Below are 17,054 nucleotides of genomic sequence, written 5' to 3'. Positions count from 1 at the left end.
GCGTGTAGTGAGCCGTTGCTGCTGACTGGCCGGAGGTGGTGGTGAGGGCAGGCCGGGGTCCCAGGCCCACCTGGTCAGTGGCTTCTGAGCCGGAGCTCAGGGCGCCTGGCTGCTGTCTGTCTGCCTCGCAGTCGCCCTGGAAACTGGGTCTTTGTCTCCTGTTGAGTTAGAGCCTCTTCTTCCCAGTCCTCTGAGACTGAGAGGGAAACCGAGGCACAGAGCAGCAAGGGCCACCTGGTGAGCCAGGGCCACGCTGGCCTGTCAGTCCCATCACCCAGACCCAGGCACAGGCAGGAACGGTGGTGGTACCTGGGCCGCTGGGCCGGCTGGGCGCCAGGCTCCTTTCCAACTGCCCATTCCGGCCCAGGAAGGAGGACCTGCCTGAGGCGCCCCCGCAGGAGTCAGGAGGGGCCCCAAGGTCATGGACAAACAGGATGGGCCAGGCAAAGGCTCTCTGCTTACTGGACACTGGCCCGAACAGTTTACAGGCAACATGTGGGTTCCAGATTCAGCCCTGGGCCTCCCTCGGAGAGCGGCCACCCTGGGGTCCGACCTGGATTCTGACCTGTCTTATTTCCAACTTGGTGACCTTTGCTCCTCTCCAAGCCTCAGTATCTTGGTTTGTAAAATGGGGGTGACTGTCACCTCCTCACCAGGTCCCCATGAAGAGGCAAGGTGTCGGCTGCCCCCTGCTCAGTGCCTGGCCCTCATGCACTGAGCACTTGGGTTGTGAGTGGCCTGCATAGATGGGTAAACTGAGGCCCTAAGGAGGAATAATGCCCACCTTGGGTCAGGGCTGGCCTGGGGACACTGAACACCAGACACACAAGTGGTGACCAGGGCAAGAACCAGTTTATTGGCTGAGGTCGGGGGTGGGGGGCCTGCACCCATGAGGACAAGGCCAGGCCTCTCCAGGGACCTAGATATCCATGTCCTCCACCAGGTCCTCGAGGTAGGCCTTGTACTGGTCTGAGGTGAGGGAGAGGGGGTGGCTGTTGGAAATGTGCAGGTCCACAGTGGTCTCCATTGAGGAGGCACCCTGTATCCGCGCCATCTCTAGCAGGGCCTTGAGGCATGTGGGAACAACCTGCAGCAGGTGGGGGAGAAATGCGAGTCGGGGAGACACCCAACACTGCTGGTGGTGGTGGGGGAATGGACTACAACTCCCAGCAGGCCCCACTGTACCCCAGGATGAACCATTAGGCCCAAGACTGCTGCGAGTTGTAGTTTCCCCCATAGTCACAAACATGGGAGATCAGAGAAGGTTCCCAGGGCTGAGGCTGTTAGTGGGGTTCCCAGAAGGTAGAGCTGAGCAGTTTGGGGTCAGGATTCCTGGGAGCTGTAGTTCCTCACAGAGGCTGTTAGGACTTGTAGTCCCCCAACTTCCACATAGTTTCAAGAGCTCAAAACAGGATCTGGGGGTTAGGTCATGGGAGGGACACCCAGAAGCTCCCGGGGGTAAGGAACTGGTGGTTACAAAGACTCTTGGAAGTTGTAGTTTCCACGTGGGCTTCTGGGAATTGTAGTCCCTGGGAACAACCTCCTCCCCATGGTAAGATCCACCCCTCAGCTCCTGGAGCCCAGGGCTGCTGCACCTTGACCATCACGAGCCTCTTGGTCCATGGCTGGTCCTGGGGCCACGACTCCCCCAAGCAGAACCAGAGGGTGTAGTGTGGCGAGCGTCTGCTTCCTCCAAGGAAGGCAATCAGATCTGGGGGCCCAGGAGCGTAGTCAAGGATGGGAGGGAGACCCTCTACCTGCCCCTCCCTCCACACCTGAGTAACATCCTGACCTAACACCCCACATACGTCTACCACCGCGACCAAGGGGCTGCGGACTTTGGGAAAGTGCCAGCAGTTCTGGCACAAAGTTGAATGTTCCTCCTCCCTCCCTTCCGTCAGGGTGGGGCTGGAAGCTCTGCCCCCCCAACCCCAGAGCCTCAGTATGTGAGATGGGGAAGCAGGCCCGGGAGGGGACTCCACTCCCCCAGGGATGCCCAGTGACTCCGGAGTACAAGGTGGTCGGTGGTGACTGCTCCTGAACCCCCTGAGGCCACACTGTCGCTATGAAGCCATGAGCCACTGTGGCTGTTTAAATTAACCAAGTGAAATCAAATAAGACTTAAAACTCACTTCCTCAGGCGCACTCACCTCACCCAAGTACTCAACAGCCACCTGTGACTATGGACACCGTACCGGACAGTGCAAAGCCAGAGCCTGGCCATCACTGCAGAAAGGTCTGCTGGACGGCACAGCCCTGTAGGATGCTCTCCTGTGCCTGTCCCCCCACCGTAATGACTGGTAATAACGACGACTCAGGCAGCTCGTTCCCTGCACACCTTCTGCACCCCGAGCCCTGTGCCTCCTACTGGGTCCGAGCATGTCGGGGGAGAGAGGAGACCGTCGTCAGACCTGACAGGCTCAGAGCGGTCCGGAACTTTGCCCCAGGTTCCACCGCAAGCAGAGCAGCAGAGTCTGAATCCGATCCCCAACTCCCTGACCCCAGAGTCCTGAACCACCGTGGCCCGCTCCTTCCACAGCACAGCAAAGGCCTTGAGTCACTCACCTGCCACGAAGGGCCCCAGGTCAAACACACCTCCTTCCTTGTCCTTGGGGACCTCACCACTGGGCCCGTGACTGTCGGGGAGCAGCTCCTCGCCCATGGCCCAGTACACGTGGCTGTGCCCCAGCCTCTGGGCCCAGAGCTGCTGCCCTGCCCTCCAGAGGGCAAGTCCCCCGCCCAGGTTGCTCAGTACGCGCTTCACAAGGCTCATCACGTCCCCGTCTGTCAGGTACACCCCGGGGTCTGGCAGTCTTATTGGCTGCCCAGGCAGTGTCCCATCGGCTGCTTCGGGCTCCACCAGTCGCAGGCCATCTGGGCAGAAGACCATCTGCTGGAACACTTGTCGGCCCCGGTAGAAGGCGGTCACCTCGAACTCCCACGCTGAGCGGTGGCAGCAGCGAGCGGCAGGGATGGGGAGGGGAAGAGAGATTGAGAGAGCGTAAGGGGGACGCTGCCCCGGCCCCTCCCACCCCACAGCTGGCACGCACCATCCTCGGGCACCAACAGCTGCCTCAGTGGGTTTTCAGCGGGTTCCACATTCGGGCAGGGGCCAGGAATGTCTAGGTTGGGGCTCAGCAAGAGCTGAGGGGGGTGCTCAGGAGCCAGAGCCAGGCTCAGGGGCCCCCCATCGAGGAATGGGTCTAAAGTCATGTCACTCAGTAACTCCTCCACAGTAGCTTTCTGGAGAGGAAAAAAAAAGGATCTGGGCCTTTCTGCAGCCTCTTCTGGAGATTTCATGTGGACCAGGCCTTGTGCTCAGTAATGTGAGGACCCAGGGAGGAGACAGACTTGGCTTTGCCCTTGGCAGGAGAGACAGCCATGGGCACAGGCAGCAAAGTAGATGCCCGGATATACGCTGGGTGCTGTGATGGCCTGAGGTGAGCAGCCCATGCCAGCCCAAGGACCTGGCTCTATGCACCACCACCTGGGCAGAGGACGCTGGGCACAATCTCAGAGGGGACCGCCCTGGCACAGACAGCAGCAAGATCACGGCTAGGGACGTAAGCTCCTGGAGACCCTGCACAGTGAAGGAAGCTATGACATCCTGGAAAGGTGTGCTAGGGCCGTGAATGCCTGGTGAAAACTCCGAATTTTCTCCTGAAGACGCCAGGAAGCCATGGGAGGGCTGTGAGCTGGGGAGGGCCAGTGTCAGCTCTGGGTCGGGTGGGGGACAGACTGCAGGGGAGAGAATGCAGGCTCGGGTGACGGTCCAGGGGCAGAAGAGGAGGCCTGAGCAGGCGGATAGGGACGCAGAGAGGGGATGGCGCAGAGAGTGGGGGCAGGAGGGTTGGGGCGCATTCTTACGGGGGTGTCACAGGTACTCCATCTGCCACCGGTGTCTGGAGAGGTGTCGGGCTGAGCCAAGTCCCTAAACGCTGTCGAGAAAGGTAGTGCTAGGACTAGGGGTGCTGGAGACTCCGGAAATCCCATCCCTCCTTGCGAAGCCCCGCTTCCAGCACACCTGGGGTCAGAAACTCATAGACTTTGTGCGGGTCCTGGGGGTCCTTGCTCCGGTCGTCGACTAAACGCAACACTTCCTTCCGGTTCAGGGCGGACCGGAAATTCCTCTTCCAGGTCGGCAGGTCGGGCTTATCTTTCCCTGGAGTGTAGGCACCGCTGGCCTCGGCCCAGGCCTGGGGGACCAGAGGGACCGGGAGGGTGGGGAGGATGACTTAGACCCCGCCCAGGGGCCCTGACCCTGCCTCCTCTCAGCCCGACACCTTCCTCTCCCCTGGCACGTTCTAACCGGGCCAGATTCCATCCGCAGACTCGGATTCTCTGTGCCCCAAGTCCTCCGACCTCCACCTTCCTTTGCTTTCTAAGCCAGGCTTCCAGGGCCTCCTGGGTGTCTAACTCTGCCACCAACCTGCCCCAGGACATCCTCAGTAATAACTCCGCCCCCTCGCGCTGTAACTCGGTTTACCACTGCTGGCGTCTCCTAATTTGGCGGTAAGGAACCTCGGCTTCGGGGCCGGGTGTGGCCTCGAATGTTCCAAGACCCGCCCCCCGGCATTCTACCACCCAGAGCCCCGCCCCCGGCGAGCCCCGAACCCCCGGGATGCGCTTCCCTCGCGTTCTGACCGCGCTTTCTCGGTTCTGTTCCGGGAACCTGACCGCCCCAGTCCGCCGCCCCTCCGAGCCCCGCCCCTCCCGCCCTAACCCCGCCCACCTGCGCTGCCGGTCGCGCGCGGGCCCGCCCCCTCGGAGTCCCCCCGCCTCCGGCGGCCGCTCCCGGCTTCCTGTGTCCCCGCGCGCGCGCACCTGGAAGATGCCGAAGTCCTTCTGCTGGGCATCTTGCCGCAGGCCGTGCTTCCAAGGGATGCGGAAGCGCGTGCGGCCCTTGTCCAGCCAGGCCACGCCCTCCAGCCTGCCCTGGTCCAGCTGCGACACCAGCCAGGGCAGGATCAGCGGCTTGTGGGTTCCCATGGTCCGGCCTGCGCGCAGAGGGCAGCTCTTGGGCGCGGGCGGCCTCGCAGGCCCACCCGGCCCGAGGGTCCCGCACCCGCACCTCCCTCTCACGGGGCCGCGGCGCAGTCCCGCGCCTGTATTTTCCTGGGGTACAAACAGGAGACTTCCTCCTCCCATCCTCCAGAGAGGCTCCCCAGTTCAGCGAGGACTCCCTTCCAAATCCATTTTAGATCCCCTCCTTTCCCCAAGCTACCCCCTCAATTCGGCCAGTGCAGACCCTTCTTCGTTCTTACATTGTAAACCCCTCCCTCTCCCACATCACCCAATGCAGGACCCCCACTTCCAAGTTAGAGCCTCCCCTCCAGTTATTTCAGGGCAGGCGCTACTCCCGTGTAGACCTCTACCTCCTGCCCTCAGTCCAGTGCAGACCCCCTTCCCCAGCACCCCTCACCCATTTCCACCGTAGACCCCTCCATCCACAGTTCCCCCCAACTAGTCAAGCCTCCCTCCTCCGGGGTACGCCCCTACTTTCTAGAGTGGACTGCCTCCGGTTTGCAGACTCCACCCTTCTCTCCCCTCGATCCCCCAGTGTAGACGCCTCCTCTCCCCGGCTCCCCGCTACTTTTTCTAAGTTTTTTTCATAGCCGACCTGCCGCGCCGGCCATGGCTTCACTTTTTGCTTCCCTTTCCACTATCAGCGCGCACACAGCCCCCTCTCCACTATCCGGGCAGACCCACCCTTCCTCGCGCTCCTCACCCCCGGCGGCCACCAACTGCCCGGCTTTTCCGTGTCACCGATGGAGAGGGGCGGGCGCGCGGGGCGCCGGGACCTACCCCCGTCTTTGGGCTCCGGGAGCTCTCGAACTCGCAGCTGCACACTCTCCTTTCCGTCAGCTGAGCTCTAGAGCCGTGGGGCTTTCTTTTCTCTCGATTTCTTGAAATAAAAACAACTTTATTGTCAGTCGGGCGACACACCAGAGACAAAGGGGCGGGACCAGGAACCTGGATGTAACCCGTCCCATGCCCTTTTTAGGCCTTCCGGCCACGGGCATGCTGGGAACGTCACATGCAAATTAGGCAGTCCTAGCGCTCCGCCCCTTCCGTGTGCGGGCCGTCACCGATCCGGGCCAGTGCGCAGGCGCGGGAAGGTTGACGTCATAAAGAAAAGTTTACACAAGCCGTGGAAGAGACGGGGACGGCGGGGCCCGGGACCAAGTAAGCGGGACGTTAGCGAGGGCTGGGATGAGGAGGGAGGAGCAAGGGGCCGGGACCCAGGAGCGGGCACCCCAGTCCCGCTTCTCCAACATCCAAGTGTCCTGGGTCCCCAGAGTTCCAGCCGGAGTCAGATAGTGGAACTACGTCTCCCAGCAGGCTGCGCGGCGAACTAGTGCGGACCGAGGGGAATGTTTGCCATGAAGCCTGCTGGGATTGGTAGTTCCCGATCCTCTAAGGTCTTGAGTAGCTTGGCTATATGGCTTCAGAATGCAAAAGTTGGAGCCCCAAGCCCCGTTCTCCCTCGGGGACCCAGGGCTCTGAGGCTCCAGTCCCCTTCTCTCTCAGATACAGGAGTTCAGACCCCCAGCCCTCTTCTCCGAAAACTCAAGAGTCCAGGTCCCCAGCCCGCTCCTCCCTTAGTCCCAAGAATCGAGATCCCCAGCCTCCTCCTATCCCAGGATCAAGGAGTCTTCTTCCTCATCCATCTTCTCCCTCTGAGGACTCAAGAGTCTAGGCCCCCATACCCCAACTACCCTAAGGGACCTAGCAGTCTAGACCCTCAGCCCCTTCGTCTCTGGGGACTCACGAGTCCTGGCCCCCTCCTCATTTAGGGACTAGGAATTTGGGCTCCGAGCTTCCACTTCCCGCTGAAGCCTGGAGTTCATTCCCCAGCCCCCTCTCTCACAGGTGCCCCCATGGCAGGCTCGGAAGAGCTGGGGCTCCGGGAGGACACGCTGAGGGTCCTAGCTGCCTTCCTTAGGCGAGGTGAGGCTGCCGGGTCCCTCGTTCCAACCCCAGCCAGGTAAGAGGAGTTGCCCTCCTCCCTCGGGGGCCTGCATTTGAGGTGGGACCTTCTCTAACTCTTGCTCCTGGTCTCAGTCTGCCTCTTTCCCCTCTCCTTATATCTGGCTGTATTCCTTGTTTCTGGGGTTGCAGGGAGAGGCCCTCAGTGGGAGGAAAATGAGACTGCTTGCAAGGGACCTCTGGGTCATTCTCTGAGGTCCCCTTCCCCAGGAGCCCTGCCCAGGAGGAGCCAACAGACTTCTTGAGCCGCCTTCGAAGATGTCTTCCTTGCTCCCTGGGGCGAGGAGCAGTTCAGCCTGAATCCCCTCGGCCTTGCTCCTTGCCCCTCCACCCCTGCTATGGTTCAGAGCCTGGTAAGAGATTCCCTAGGTCGCTCATGAGCTAGCTTTGACTCTTAAAGCATAGACAGGATAAGGAACTAGTTCAAGAGCACTCAGCCAGGAGGGTAGCTGTGTGGGGTCTCCAGCACCTACCGTCACCATTCTGTGCTCCCCCCGCCCCCGGTAACTCGCGATCTGTCAGTTCTGTGAGCTGGCTCACAGCATCAATTCTGCATCCCTGCCCTTAGGGTTTTTGCAGCCACCAGTACCCCCAATAGGAAGGCAGGAGACCTAGTTTTCAACCACAACTCCTTGGCTGGTTACAGGACTTTGGGAAAATCGTTTTCTTCCCGGCTCTGTGTTCCTCCACTACCAAATAGGAATAGAGGCTCAGTGGACTTGATAAGAGTGCCCAACAGGTTTCCTCTCTTATGCGAGCCTGGATAGACTAGTAATGGCTACTGGAAGTGGTAGCTTGAAAAGGATTTCCCAACTGGGAAGAAGAGGTCTGTGATCGATTGATGATGCCTGAAACAGGCGGGGCTATAGTGATAATAGCTGGACCGCCATGTTGTTTGCCTTCCTTGGATGGGGTCATCTTCAAGGTTCGGTTCAGCTATGATATTCCAAGTCCAGTTTAGGGGATATGATAAAGTGGAAAGGACAGGGTCTGTTGCCAGGTTTGCTCACTTAGCCTCAATTTACCTCATTATGAAATGGAAATCATTGCTACTTGGCAAGTGAATGGGAGAAGGAGAGAATCCATAACTTCCTGATGTCGTGAGGACCCATCATTGGCTCTTTTTGCCCCAGGCCCAGCTACTCCAGACTTCTATGCCCTGGTGGCCCAGCGGCTGGAACAACTGGTCCAAGAGCAACTGAGATCCCCACCTAGCCCAGGTGAGGCCCAGGGGAGCCCTGGAGAAGGATGAAGGTAGAAGGGTTGCCAGGGTTCTGCCCTCAGCCGAATTCTCTTCTGCCCCCCAGAGTTACAGGGTCCCCCGCCCACAGAGAAGGAAGCCCTGCTGCGGAGGCTGGTGGCCTTGCTGGAGGAGGAGGCAGAAGTCATGAACCAGAAGGTGATGAGCAGTCTTTTCCATCCCTTAGCTGGGATGGGAATTCCGGGATGGTTGGGCACTGGGATCAGAAGCTGGATCTGCATTCTGATCGGATGGTCGTGTGGAGAGAGGGTGGGACAAGGCTTCACTGAAGGGTTGAGTGACAGAGGGATGGCCAGAGCAGTACCTTAAATTAGTGGCTTTCATTGATCGTTAGAGGGGCGTGGCCTAAAGACGGGGGTGTGGCCATCAGAAACAGGATCTAGCAAAGAAACAGGAACCCGCTGAGGAAGTAAGGAAATGTATGGTGGTGGGGAGGTGGTTTTGGAGAGGGCTGGCTAAAATCTGAAGCCCTGATTGACTATATCAGTCATGGGCATGGCTTAGAATGTGGGGGAAATGGACTCTGTTCTGGAATTTGATGAGCTCAGGATTCGGGCAGTGTATGGTTCTATATTAATTATACGGTGGAAGGCAAGGTTGCAGACACCAGCCTGGCCTCCGGGGCTCTCAAGGAAGCCCACCGGCAGCTTCTTCTAGAAGCCATCTGGAAGATTAGCGTTCTAGAACTCAGCTAATATAGAGCTTGGCCCTCATTGGCTGTTGAGGCCTCGGCAGGGGCGTGGCTTAGCTTCCGGGTTCTAGGCCACCTTTCTGGGAGGAGTTTGGCAGAGAGTATAGAGTCTGGCTTATGATTGGTTGATGTGATGGGTAGGGGCGTGGCTTAGAGCGTTAGCGCGTATCCAGAGCACGCTTGCGCCAGGAGGCCACGCCTTCATGCTCCTATTGGCTGGCCACGTGGGCGTGACTGCCTCTTCCCCGCCTCCCCACAGCTGGCCTCGGACCCGGCCCTGCGCGGCAAGCTGGCCCGCCTCTCCGCCGGCTCCTTCGCCCGCCTGGTGGAGCTGTTCTCCAGCCGCGAGGGCGCCCCGTGCCCCGCCCGCGCACGCCCCTTGTCGCCGTGCCCCGGGCCCCCGCCGCCTTCCCCGGAGCCCCTGGCCCGCCTGGCCCTGGCGATGGAGCTGAGCCGCCGCGTGGCCGGCTTGGGGGGCACCCTGGCTGGACTCAGCGTGGAGCACGTGCACAGCTTCGCGCCCTGGATCCAGGCCCACGGGGGCTGGGTGAGACGCACAAGCCTGTGTGGACCCCCTTTACCCAGTTGTCTTGCGTGCGTGTGTGTGTGTTTGTGTGTGCGTGCGTGCGTGCATGTGTGTCATGGGGGGGTGGCTTTTGTTCTCCCAGCCCTACCAGTCATCCCTTCTGTGTTTATTGAGCACCTACTGTATACCAGGCACTGCGGTAATGAGCGCAGACGCACATGGCTTCACGCACTGTGGTGTACACTGACAGCTATGAGTTGGAAATGGGGGAGGCCCTGCCCTGGGCCTCAGTTTCCTCACCTGTAAAGCGGAGAGAGTAGTAGTACCCACCGCGAAGGGTTATGGTGTCGGTTAAAATGGTATCATCCTCGTAAGTACTTGGCACTCCGTGGGCGTTTGTGTATATGATTATCTGGAGACTGTCGGCCCCTCCAACACCGCCTGCCGAATGCTCTTGCCCGGGTGTCCCCCTCCCTCGGCTCCTCGGCTCCGCCCAGTTATCACCCCCAGGGAGGACTTCCCTGGTCCCCATTTAAAACCGCAGCCGCCTCCACACCCTCCCACCCACTCTCCTTCCCTCTTTGCTGCTTCACTTTCTTCCATAACGCTCGGCACCTTCTGACACACGGCAGAAATGACTTGTTTTACTTGTCATTACTTTTTGTGTGTTGCCTTCTCCCGCCTCTGACACACCAGCTTCCAAAGAGTCTTACCTTGCGTGCTCACGGCTTTAAATCCAGTGCCGGGCTCGGAGCTGTGTACTTGGCTGTGCAACCTTGGCAACCGTCCCCATCTCCCTGAGCACGGGTCTCCTCCCCGCCGAATGGTCACCGTCTCACTTACCTGCCTGGTTGCCGTGGGGATTCAGTGAGAGAAAGACGCATGTCACACTCTCAGACATTGCTTTGCAGACCTGGCAGAAGCTGGCTCGGGGGTGGAGTGGGGGTGAGGAACAGAGAGGAGGGGACCAGGAGGGCCGGAGCGAGGTGAGCGAGGAGGAGAGGGCAGGAGAGATGAGAGCAGGAGGGCAGCCAGATGTGCGGTCGCAGCGAGAAGGTGAACTTTGACTCTGAGCGAGTCAGGCGTCCCGGGAGGGCTCGCAGCACAGAAGGGACTGAGCTGACTTGGGTGTTGACGGGCGCCCTCTGGCGGGCGCGTGGAGACCACCGCAGAGGGAGCCAGAGGAGGTGACTGCGCTGGTCCTGGAGGAGAGGAGGGTGTGTCAGACCAGGGTAGGGGCAGTGGGTGGTTCTGGATTTAACGTGGAGGTGGAGCTGACAAATTTTGCTAGTGAAGCAAAGGTGGGGACTGAGTGGAAGTTAGGGATGAGGCCAAGGATGCTGCCTGAGCAGCTGGGGGGCTCCATCCCATGTGCCCTGAGTGGGGGAAGAGCAGGGAGGAGGGGGAGCGGGGAGCAGCTTGGGGCGGAGGCAGAGATGATTGGAGGTGGTCCAGTTCAGGGAGAGATGCCCTTCAGCCCTCAAAGCAAGACAGTGAGGCCGCGGTGTCTGGAGCTCAGCCAGAAGCTTGTTTGTTTGTGAAATCATTTTATTTATTAAGGTGCGATTGGCCAGGTGCTCGGCCGAGGACTCCCGTGGGATGATCCCATTTAAACCCCACGACAGCCTAATGGGCTTCAGTGGTTATTCCCGGCTCGTGGAGGCTGCGAGGAGAGGCCCTCGTGCAGGGGACTGGGACGAGCACAGGGACACAGAGCCGGGCACGTGGTCATCCAACCCGGGACTCCATCGCCCTCTCTGTGCCCTGTCTCTGTCCCCCCCCCCCCCCCCCCCCCCCCCCCCCCCCGGGGCCCCGCTCTCCCCCCCCCCAGGCCTCTGTCCCCGCCCACCCCTGGGTCCCTGTCCCCTCTCTGGGTCCCCGTCCCCCTCCCTCTCTGGGTCCCTGTCCCCCTCTCTCTGGGTCCCTGTCCCCCTCTCTCTGGGTCCCTGTTCCCCTCTCTCTCTGGGTCCCTGTCCCCCTCTCTCTGGGTCTCTGTCCCCCTCTCTGGGTCCCTGTCCCCCTCTCTCTGGGTCCCTGTCCCCCTCTCTCTCTGGGTCTCTGTCCCCCTCTCTCCCTGGGTCTCTGTCCCCCTCTCTCCCTGGGTCTCTGTCCCCCTCTCTCTCTGGGTCTCTGTCCCCCTCTCTCTGGGTCTCTGTCCCCCTCTCTCTGGGTCTGTCCCTTTCCCTCCCTCGTTCTTCCTTTCCCTGTCTCTGCTCTCTGGGCTGCTGTGGATCCCGCTGTGAGTGGAGGGCGCCTCTCTGCTCACACGGCTCTGCCACTCTTCCCTCCAGGAGGGTATCCTGGCCGTGTCACCCGTGGACTTGAACTTACCCCTGGACTGAGGTCTTCCTGAGAAGCTGCTACGAGACACGTCCCTGCTCTCTCTGTGCCTTTTCCAAGCCTTCCTAGTCCACTCAGGGCTGTGGGGTGGTGGCTGCCCTCCGTTTTTGCCAAAAAGAAATTGTTTACCATTTTTTCATATTAAAAACATTTTCAAGTATTTAATAGTTTATCCTTTTACTGAAGAAGTAAATTCTAAGTAGAAGAGATTTGGTTCAGAGATCTCTCTGGTTTATCAGTTGAGGAAAGAGCCAATTCATTTATTCTAGAAATATTTATTTGGAGCACCTGTGAGAGCACCTGTCACCTGGATAAACAGCATATTAGAGGATATCTGTAAAGATGATTCCAGCTAATTACATTTTTCCCTATTGCATGATTGATTGATTCCAGCTAATCCTGTGTTGATGGGCTGGAGTCTTTCCAGCTAGTTCCAGAAGAAAGCTACAGTCTTCCTTCACGGGGCGTCCTGAATGCCACTCTCTTCTCATTTCTCTCCTCCCACGGCTCCTTCCGAGCCTTTTTGGCTGGTTTCTCCTCATCCACCTGCAGACCTCGAGTTTGTCACCTTTTTAGGGCTCCAGCTCCCTTCACAGAACTATGTTTGTAAATGCATAAAAGGAAACATACAGGACTACAAAAGAAACCAATTACAGTCGATCCTCCTTATTCGCGGATTCCGTCTTTGCGAATTGACCTACTCGCGAAAATTTGTTCATAATCCCCAAGTGAACACTCCCGGTGCTTTAGTGGTCACTGGCGGGCATTCGTACGGGCAGAGCCACAGAAGGATTGATGCCTGATGGGCACGTTCTCCGCTGAGGTCCAGCAAGGCGACACATGCCTTCTTGTTTCAGCTTTCCTACTATAAACACGTGTCCTTTTTACAATCTTTTTAGTGCCACATTTTTCACATTTTTGTGCTTTCTGTGGTGATTTCACTGTTTACAACAGCCCGAAGCATAGTGCTGAAGTGCTGGCTAGCGATCTTAAGCGCAAGAAGGCCGTCACGTGCCTTATGGAGAAAATACATGTTAGCCAGCTTCATTGAGGCACGAGTTACAGGGCTGTTGGCTGTGAGTTCACTGGGAACGAATCCACAATATATATTAAATAAGACGTCTTTAAACAGAAAACACATCAAATAAGGTTGTGTGTTGATGGGTTGACAGTGTTGTGACCAGAAGCTCGCAGGAACCTGACTCTGAATTTCCCTTAGGAACGATGGCCCACTGTTCACGGTGACTTTATAGAACATATGCCACAAATGATAAGAATCAACTGTATATGGAAATAAAGTTTTCAATACTAATATAAAAATGAGTGTATATAATAATAGCCATGCTTCTTCATTAACATTAATTAAGGTTAATTAATTAAGGTTAATGTGAATTGATTGATGTTAACTGATTAATGTTACTTAATTAATGTAGGGCAGGAATGACATTTTGAGGTGTGTTAGTTACTGCCATGTAACAAATCCTACAATTTAGCGGCTTACGGTAACACATTTATTCCTCACAGTTTCTGTGGGGCAGGGACGTGGGTGCAGCTTAGCCGGGTGCTCTGCTCAGCATGTCACCACACTGCAATCACGGTCTCAGCTTCGGTCTCATCTGAGGCTCGGGGTCCTCTTCCCAGTCCACATGGTTGTTGGCAGAATTCATTTCTTTGGTGGACCAGCAGGAGGATCAATGTGGCTTCAGAGAAGGCCTAAACCCCCTTTTATTTATTTGTTTGTTTGTTTGTTTTTCCTGAGGAAGATTGGCCCTGAGCTAACATCCATGCCAGTCTTCTTCTATTTTGTATTCGGGTCTCTACCACAGCATGGCTGATGAGTGGTGTAGCTCCGCACCTGGGATCCAAACCCATGATGCCAGGCCACTGAAACAGAGCATGCCGAACTTAATCACTACACCACCAGGCTGGTCCCCTCAGCCCCAGTGTAAAAGGCTTCATCTGATTAAGTCAGGCCCACCTTAGATAACCTCCCTTTTGATCAGTTTAAAGATAACTGATTTGGGGCCTTAATTACATGTGCAAAGTCTCTTCACTCTTGCCATATAAGGCCACCTAATCAAGAGAGTGACATCCATCTCCTTTGTCATACAGCCCAGCCTACTTCTTGGTATATAACACCAGGGGGCAGAGATCATGCGGGCCATCTTAGAATTCTGCCCACAGGAGTCTCTGCAGCAACTGTCATGTAACATGCAAGCATCTGTGATTTTTACTGGGGTCCAGGCCATCGGAGCAAATTCTACTTTGAGATGTTGCCCAAATTCTTACTTGAAGGAAGGACCAAGTTCCAGTTTAGTGAGAGATCTAAGATTCTACCATCGCAGCTCAAGGATGCCTGAATTTTCAGTTTTGACCAAGGTCAAGAACACCTGCTAGATGTCTGTGTACCTTTTTCTCACCACACTTTTTTCATTTCTTTTCTTTTTTTTTTTTTTTTGGTGAGGAAGATTGGCCCTGAGCTAACATCTGCGCCAATCTTCCTCTGTTTTATATATGGGATGCTGCCTCAGTATGGCTTGATGAGTGGTGCCAGGTCTGTGCCCAAGATCTGAACCCATGAACCCTGGGCCGCCGAAGCCGAGTGCACAAACTCAACCACGACACCACTGGGCCAAAATACACAACCTCCCCAGTGATCTTGTCCATTTGGTGGTCTGACCTAGTGCAGGACTGGCCAATAGAAATATAATATGAGCCACATATGTTATTTAGAATGCACTAAGAACCCGTTAAAGCAAAATGAAAAGTAACAGGGAAATGAATTTTAACAATTTTTGTTTACCCCATTTATCCAAAATAGAATCATTTCAACATGTAATCAAGATAAAAAATATTCAGCTATTACAGTTTCTTTTTTTCTATGAAATCTTCAGAATCCAGTGTGTGTCTTACACCCACAACACATCTCAGTTCAGACTTCCCACAGTCCACTGCTCACCGCCCTATGGGGCGAGTGGCTGCCATATTGGAAAAGGCAGAATTTGATGCTGATGACGCCCACATTTCTGATTCCAACAGGCTCTCTCCCCTGAACTCTACCCAGGCAGCCCCCTGCCCCATGCCGTCTCCTTTCCAATGACATTAGGCTATTCCGTAGTGTTGAAGAGAGAGTTTGTTACAATTTTTTGCTCTGCAGCAGCACAGAGCAGAAGTAATTGATTGGATCAACATACTTGGAAATCAGAAAAAAAAAAGGTTAAAAAAATCTGAAACATTTGGAAAAATAGCAAAAAAAAAAAATGCAGTATAGTAGGGGTCAAGATGTGGGCTGTTGTAGTTAATTGGACTTCATAAAAATTTAAAATCTGGGCCAGCCCCCTTGCCGAGTGGTTAAGTTCATGCACTCCACTTTGGTGGCCCTGGGGTTTGAGAGTTTGGATCCTGGGCGCCAACCTACACACGGCTCCTCAAGCCATGCTGTGTCGGCGTCTCACAGAGAAGAACTAGAAGGACTTACAATTAGGAGATACAACTATGTCCTGGGGCTTTGGGGAGAAAAAAAAAATTAAAATCTCTGCTCTTCCAAAGACAACATTAAGAAAATTTAAGGCAGATGACAGATTGGAAGAAAATATTCAAAGTAGATACTATCTGACAGAAACCTGTCTCCAGAATCTATAAAGAACGTTTACAATTTGTGAACAAGAAAACAGCACGGTCTGTAAAAGTGGGCAAAAGACTTGAACAGACACTTGATAAAAGAAGATGCACAAATGGGCAATAAGCACATGAAAAGATGCTCAACATTAGGGTCAGGGGAATGCAAATGAGAACCACGAGATAGCGCTTCATACCACCCAGAATGGTTAAAATTAAAGACCCATCTTAGGAAGAGCTGGAGAGGATGTGGAGCGACTGGAACGCTCATGCATCACTGATGGGAATGCAAAATGGTCGAACACACTGGAAAACTTTTTGGCAGTTTCTCAGAAAGTTAAACATACACCTAGCATACGACCCAGCCATGTGCTCCTAGGTTTAGCCCAGAGAAATGAAAGTGTGTGTCCACAGAAAGACTTGTCCACGAACGTTCACAGCCACTTTCTTCGTAACAGCCCCAATCTGGAAACCACCCAGCTGCCCATCAACAGCAAAATGGATAAGGAAATTGTGATACAGCCATACAGTGGAATCCTTCTCGGCAAGAAAAAGGATCCACAACGTGGATCTCAAAAGCATTACGCTGAATGAAAGAAGACAGACATAAAAGAGCACATACGGTATAATTCCATTCCTATGAAATTTTAGAAAAGGAAAGCTACACTATAGTGACAAAAAATAGTGATTCCTTCTGGGATTGGGTGGGGAAAGTATTGACTGGAAAGGGTCATAAAGGAACGATCTGGGGGGATGGATATATTCCACAAGTTGCATTCATCTTCGTCCAACTATTAACTTCCTGCAGGTCGAGGAACCCTTCCTGGAGGAGGTGGCGTCTAAACTGGGCCCCGACTGACGTATAGGAGTTGGCCGAAGCAAGGGGCGTGTCCCCGGCAATGGGAGGGACTTGGCAAAGGCCAAGTGGCTTGAGTGGGTTCTCTGGGTTTATAAAACTTGGAACAATTAAGTAGAGGGCAAGAGGTTAAATACCTCGACGCCTGAGTCCTAGTCCTGACTTATTTCGGGACCCCGGACAAGCCCTCCCTCTCTCTGCCCTCACCCTACTTCAGTTTTTCTCTCGGATAAATGGGCACAAGCTCCCTTGTTCCTCCTGGAGCACCCCCTCCGGCTGGGAGAATCCACCGAATGGGCGATGAGTGACAGTTCTTTCGAGCCAATCGGTGGAGCCTAAAGCCCTGCCTCCCTCCTCCACATGGGCCAATCGTCGTGTTCTCCTCGAGGCCAACAGCTCGGCGAGAGCTGGCCAAAGGCCTCGTGACGTCACACTCGGATAAGCCTATAGCAGCTATTAAGAGGCGGATCGTTTTGGTGATGGACAGCTCTATTTCAAGATGTCCGCTTAGCGCGGGGCCCGCCGGGAAGTTATGAGGCGGTGCTGGTGGGGGAAGGGGCGGGAACTCCTGGTTGACTTTGCCCAATCACCAGTCGCGCTGCTTGCGATAGACGGGCCGTCTTTCCCATCCCGGTCGACTTAAGGGGGCGGGGCTCTGCACGCCAGACTGGGCGGGCCCCCGAACTTTGATGGGCTTCTCTCTTGCCCAATTGATAAATGGTATTCCCAGACGGGCCGCCTCTATGGCCAATGAGAACTCCTGGCGGGGTCG

The 17,054-nt window shown here is 55.8% G+C and overlaps 2 protein-coding genes across 5 annotated transcripts; one reads left to right on the top strand and one right to left on the bottom strand.

Annotated features, from left to right (window-relative positions):
- Positions 1–833: 833 nt before the first annotated feature.
- IRF3 (interferon regulatory factor 3) lies at positions 834–11,269 on the bottom strand. Of its 4 annotated transcripts, none has more exons than XM_046682653.1 (8): positions 5,806–5,942; positions 4,825–4,997; positions 4,025–4,196; positions 3,868–3,938; positions 3,051–3,243; positions 2,566–2,943; positions 1,564–1,711; positions 834–1,087 (listed from the first exon to the last, which is right to left on the bottom strand). In XM_046682653.1, exons 2-8 carry the CDS (start codon positions 4,987–4,989, stop codon positions 1,057–1,059), a joined length of 1,158 nt encoding a protein of 385 aa, XP_046538609.1. In that variant the 5' UTR covers positions 4,990–4,997; positions 5,806–5,942; the 3' UTR covers positions 834–1,056. The 4 variants fall into 4 exon arrangements, with proteins under 4 accessions (XP_046538609.1, XP_046538605.1, XP_046538607.1 ...); XM_046682649.1 differs by having other exon boundaries at positions 1,596–1,711; XM_046682651.1 differs by adding an exon at positions 10,312–11,269 and having other exon boundaries at positions 945–1,711; positions 5,806–5,905.
- BCL2L12 (BCL2 like 12) lies at positions 6,079–11,968 on the top strand. Its single transcript, XM_046682654.1, has 7 exons — positions 6,079–6,186; positions 6,859–6,988; positions 7,201–7,343; positions 8,124–8,210; positions 8,298–8,389; positions 9,202–9,489; positions 11,760–11,968. Exons 2-7 carry the CDS (start codon positions 6,882–6,884, stop codon positions 11,808–11,810), a joined length of 768 nt encoding a protein of 255 aa, XP_046538610.1. The 5' UTR covers positions 6,079–6,186; positions 6,859–6,881; the 3' UTR covers positions 11,811–11,968.
- The last annotated feature ends 5,086 nt before the right edge of the window (positions 11,969–17,054 follow it).

Source organism: Equus quagga, chromosome 13 (assembly GCF_021613505.1).
Source record: "Equus quagga isolate Etosha38 chromosome 13, UCLA_HA_Equagga_1.0, whole genome shotgun sequence".
Taxonomy (NCBI): Eukaryota; Metazoa; Chordata; class Mammalia; order Perissodactyla; family Equidae; genus Equus; species Equus quagga.
The sequence above is the reverse complement of the archived record's forward strand: the minus strand, read 5'-3'. Positions and strand labels throughout refer to the sequence as shown.

What these genes read in the sequence shown, in the direction of transcription:
- IRF3 (XM_046682651.1), bottom strand. Translation starts at nt 4,989, where the DNA reads ATGGGAACCCACAAGCCGCTGATCCTGCCCTGGCTGGTGTCGCAGCTG. An exon ending in GGAGTACCTGTGACACCCCC is followed by an intron (nt 3,244 to 3,867) that starts GTAAGAATGCGC and finishes TTTCCTCTCCAG; the next exon opens with AAAGCTACTGTGGAGGAGTT. An exon ending in CCTGGGGCCCTTCGTGGCAG is followed by an intron (nt 1,712 to 2,565) that starts GTGAGTGACTCA and finishes CTGGGCCCCCAG; the next exon opens with ATCTGATTGCCTTCCTTGGA.
- BCL2L12 (XM_046682654.1), top strand. Translation starts at nt 6,882, where the DNA reads ATGGCAGGCTCGGAAGAGCTGGGGCTCCGGGAGGACACGCTGAGGGTC. An exon ending in CTCGTTCCAACCCCAGCCAG is followed by an intron (nt 6,989 to 7,200) that starts GTAAGAGGAGTT and finishes CCCCTTCCCCAG; the next exon opens with GAGCCCTGCCCAGGAGGAGC. An exon ending in TCCAGGCCCACGGGGGCTGG is followed by an intron (nt 9,490 to 11,759) that starts GTGAGACGCACA and finishes TCTTCCCTCCAG; the next exon opens with GAGGGTATCCTGGCCGTGTC.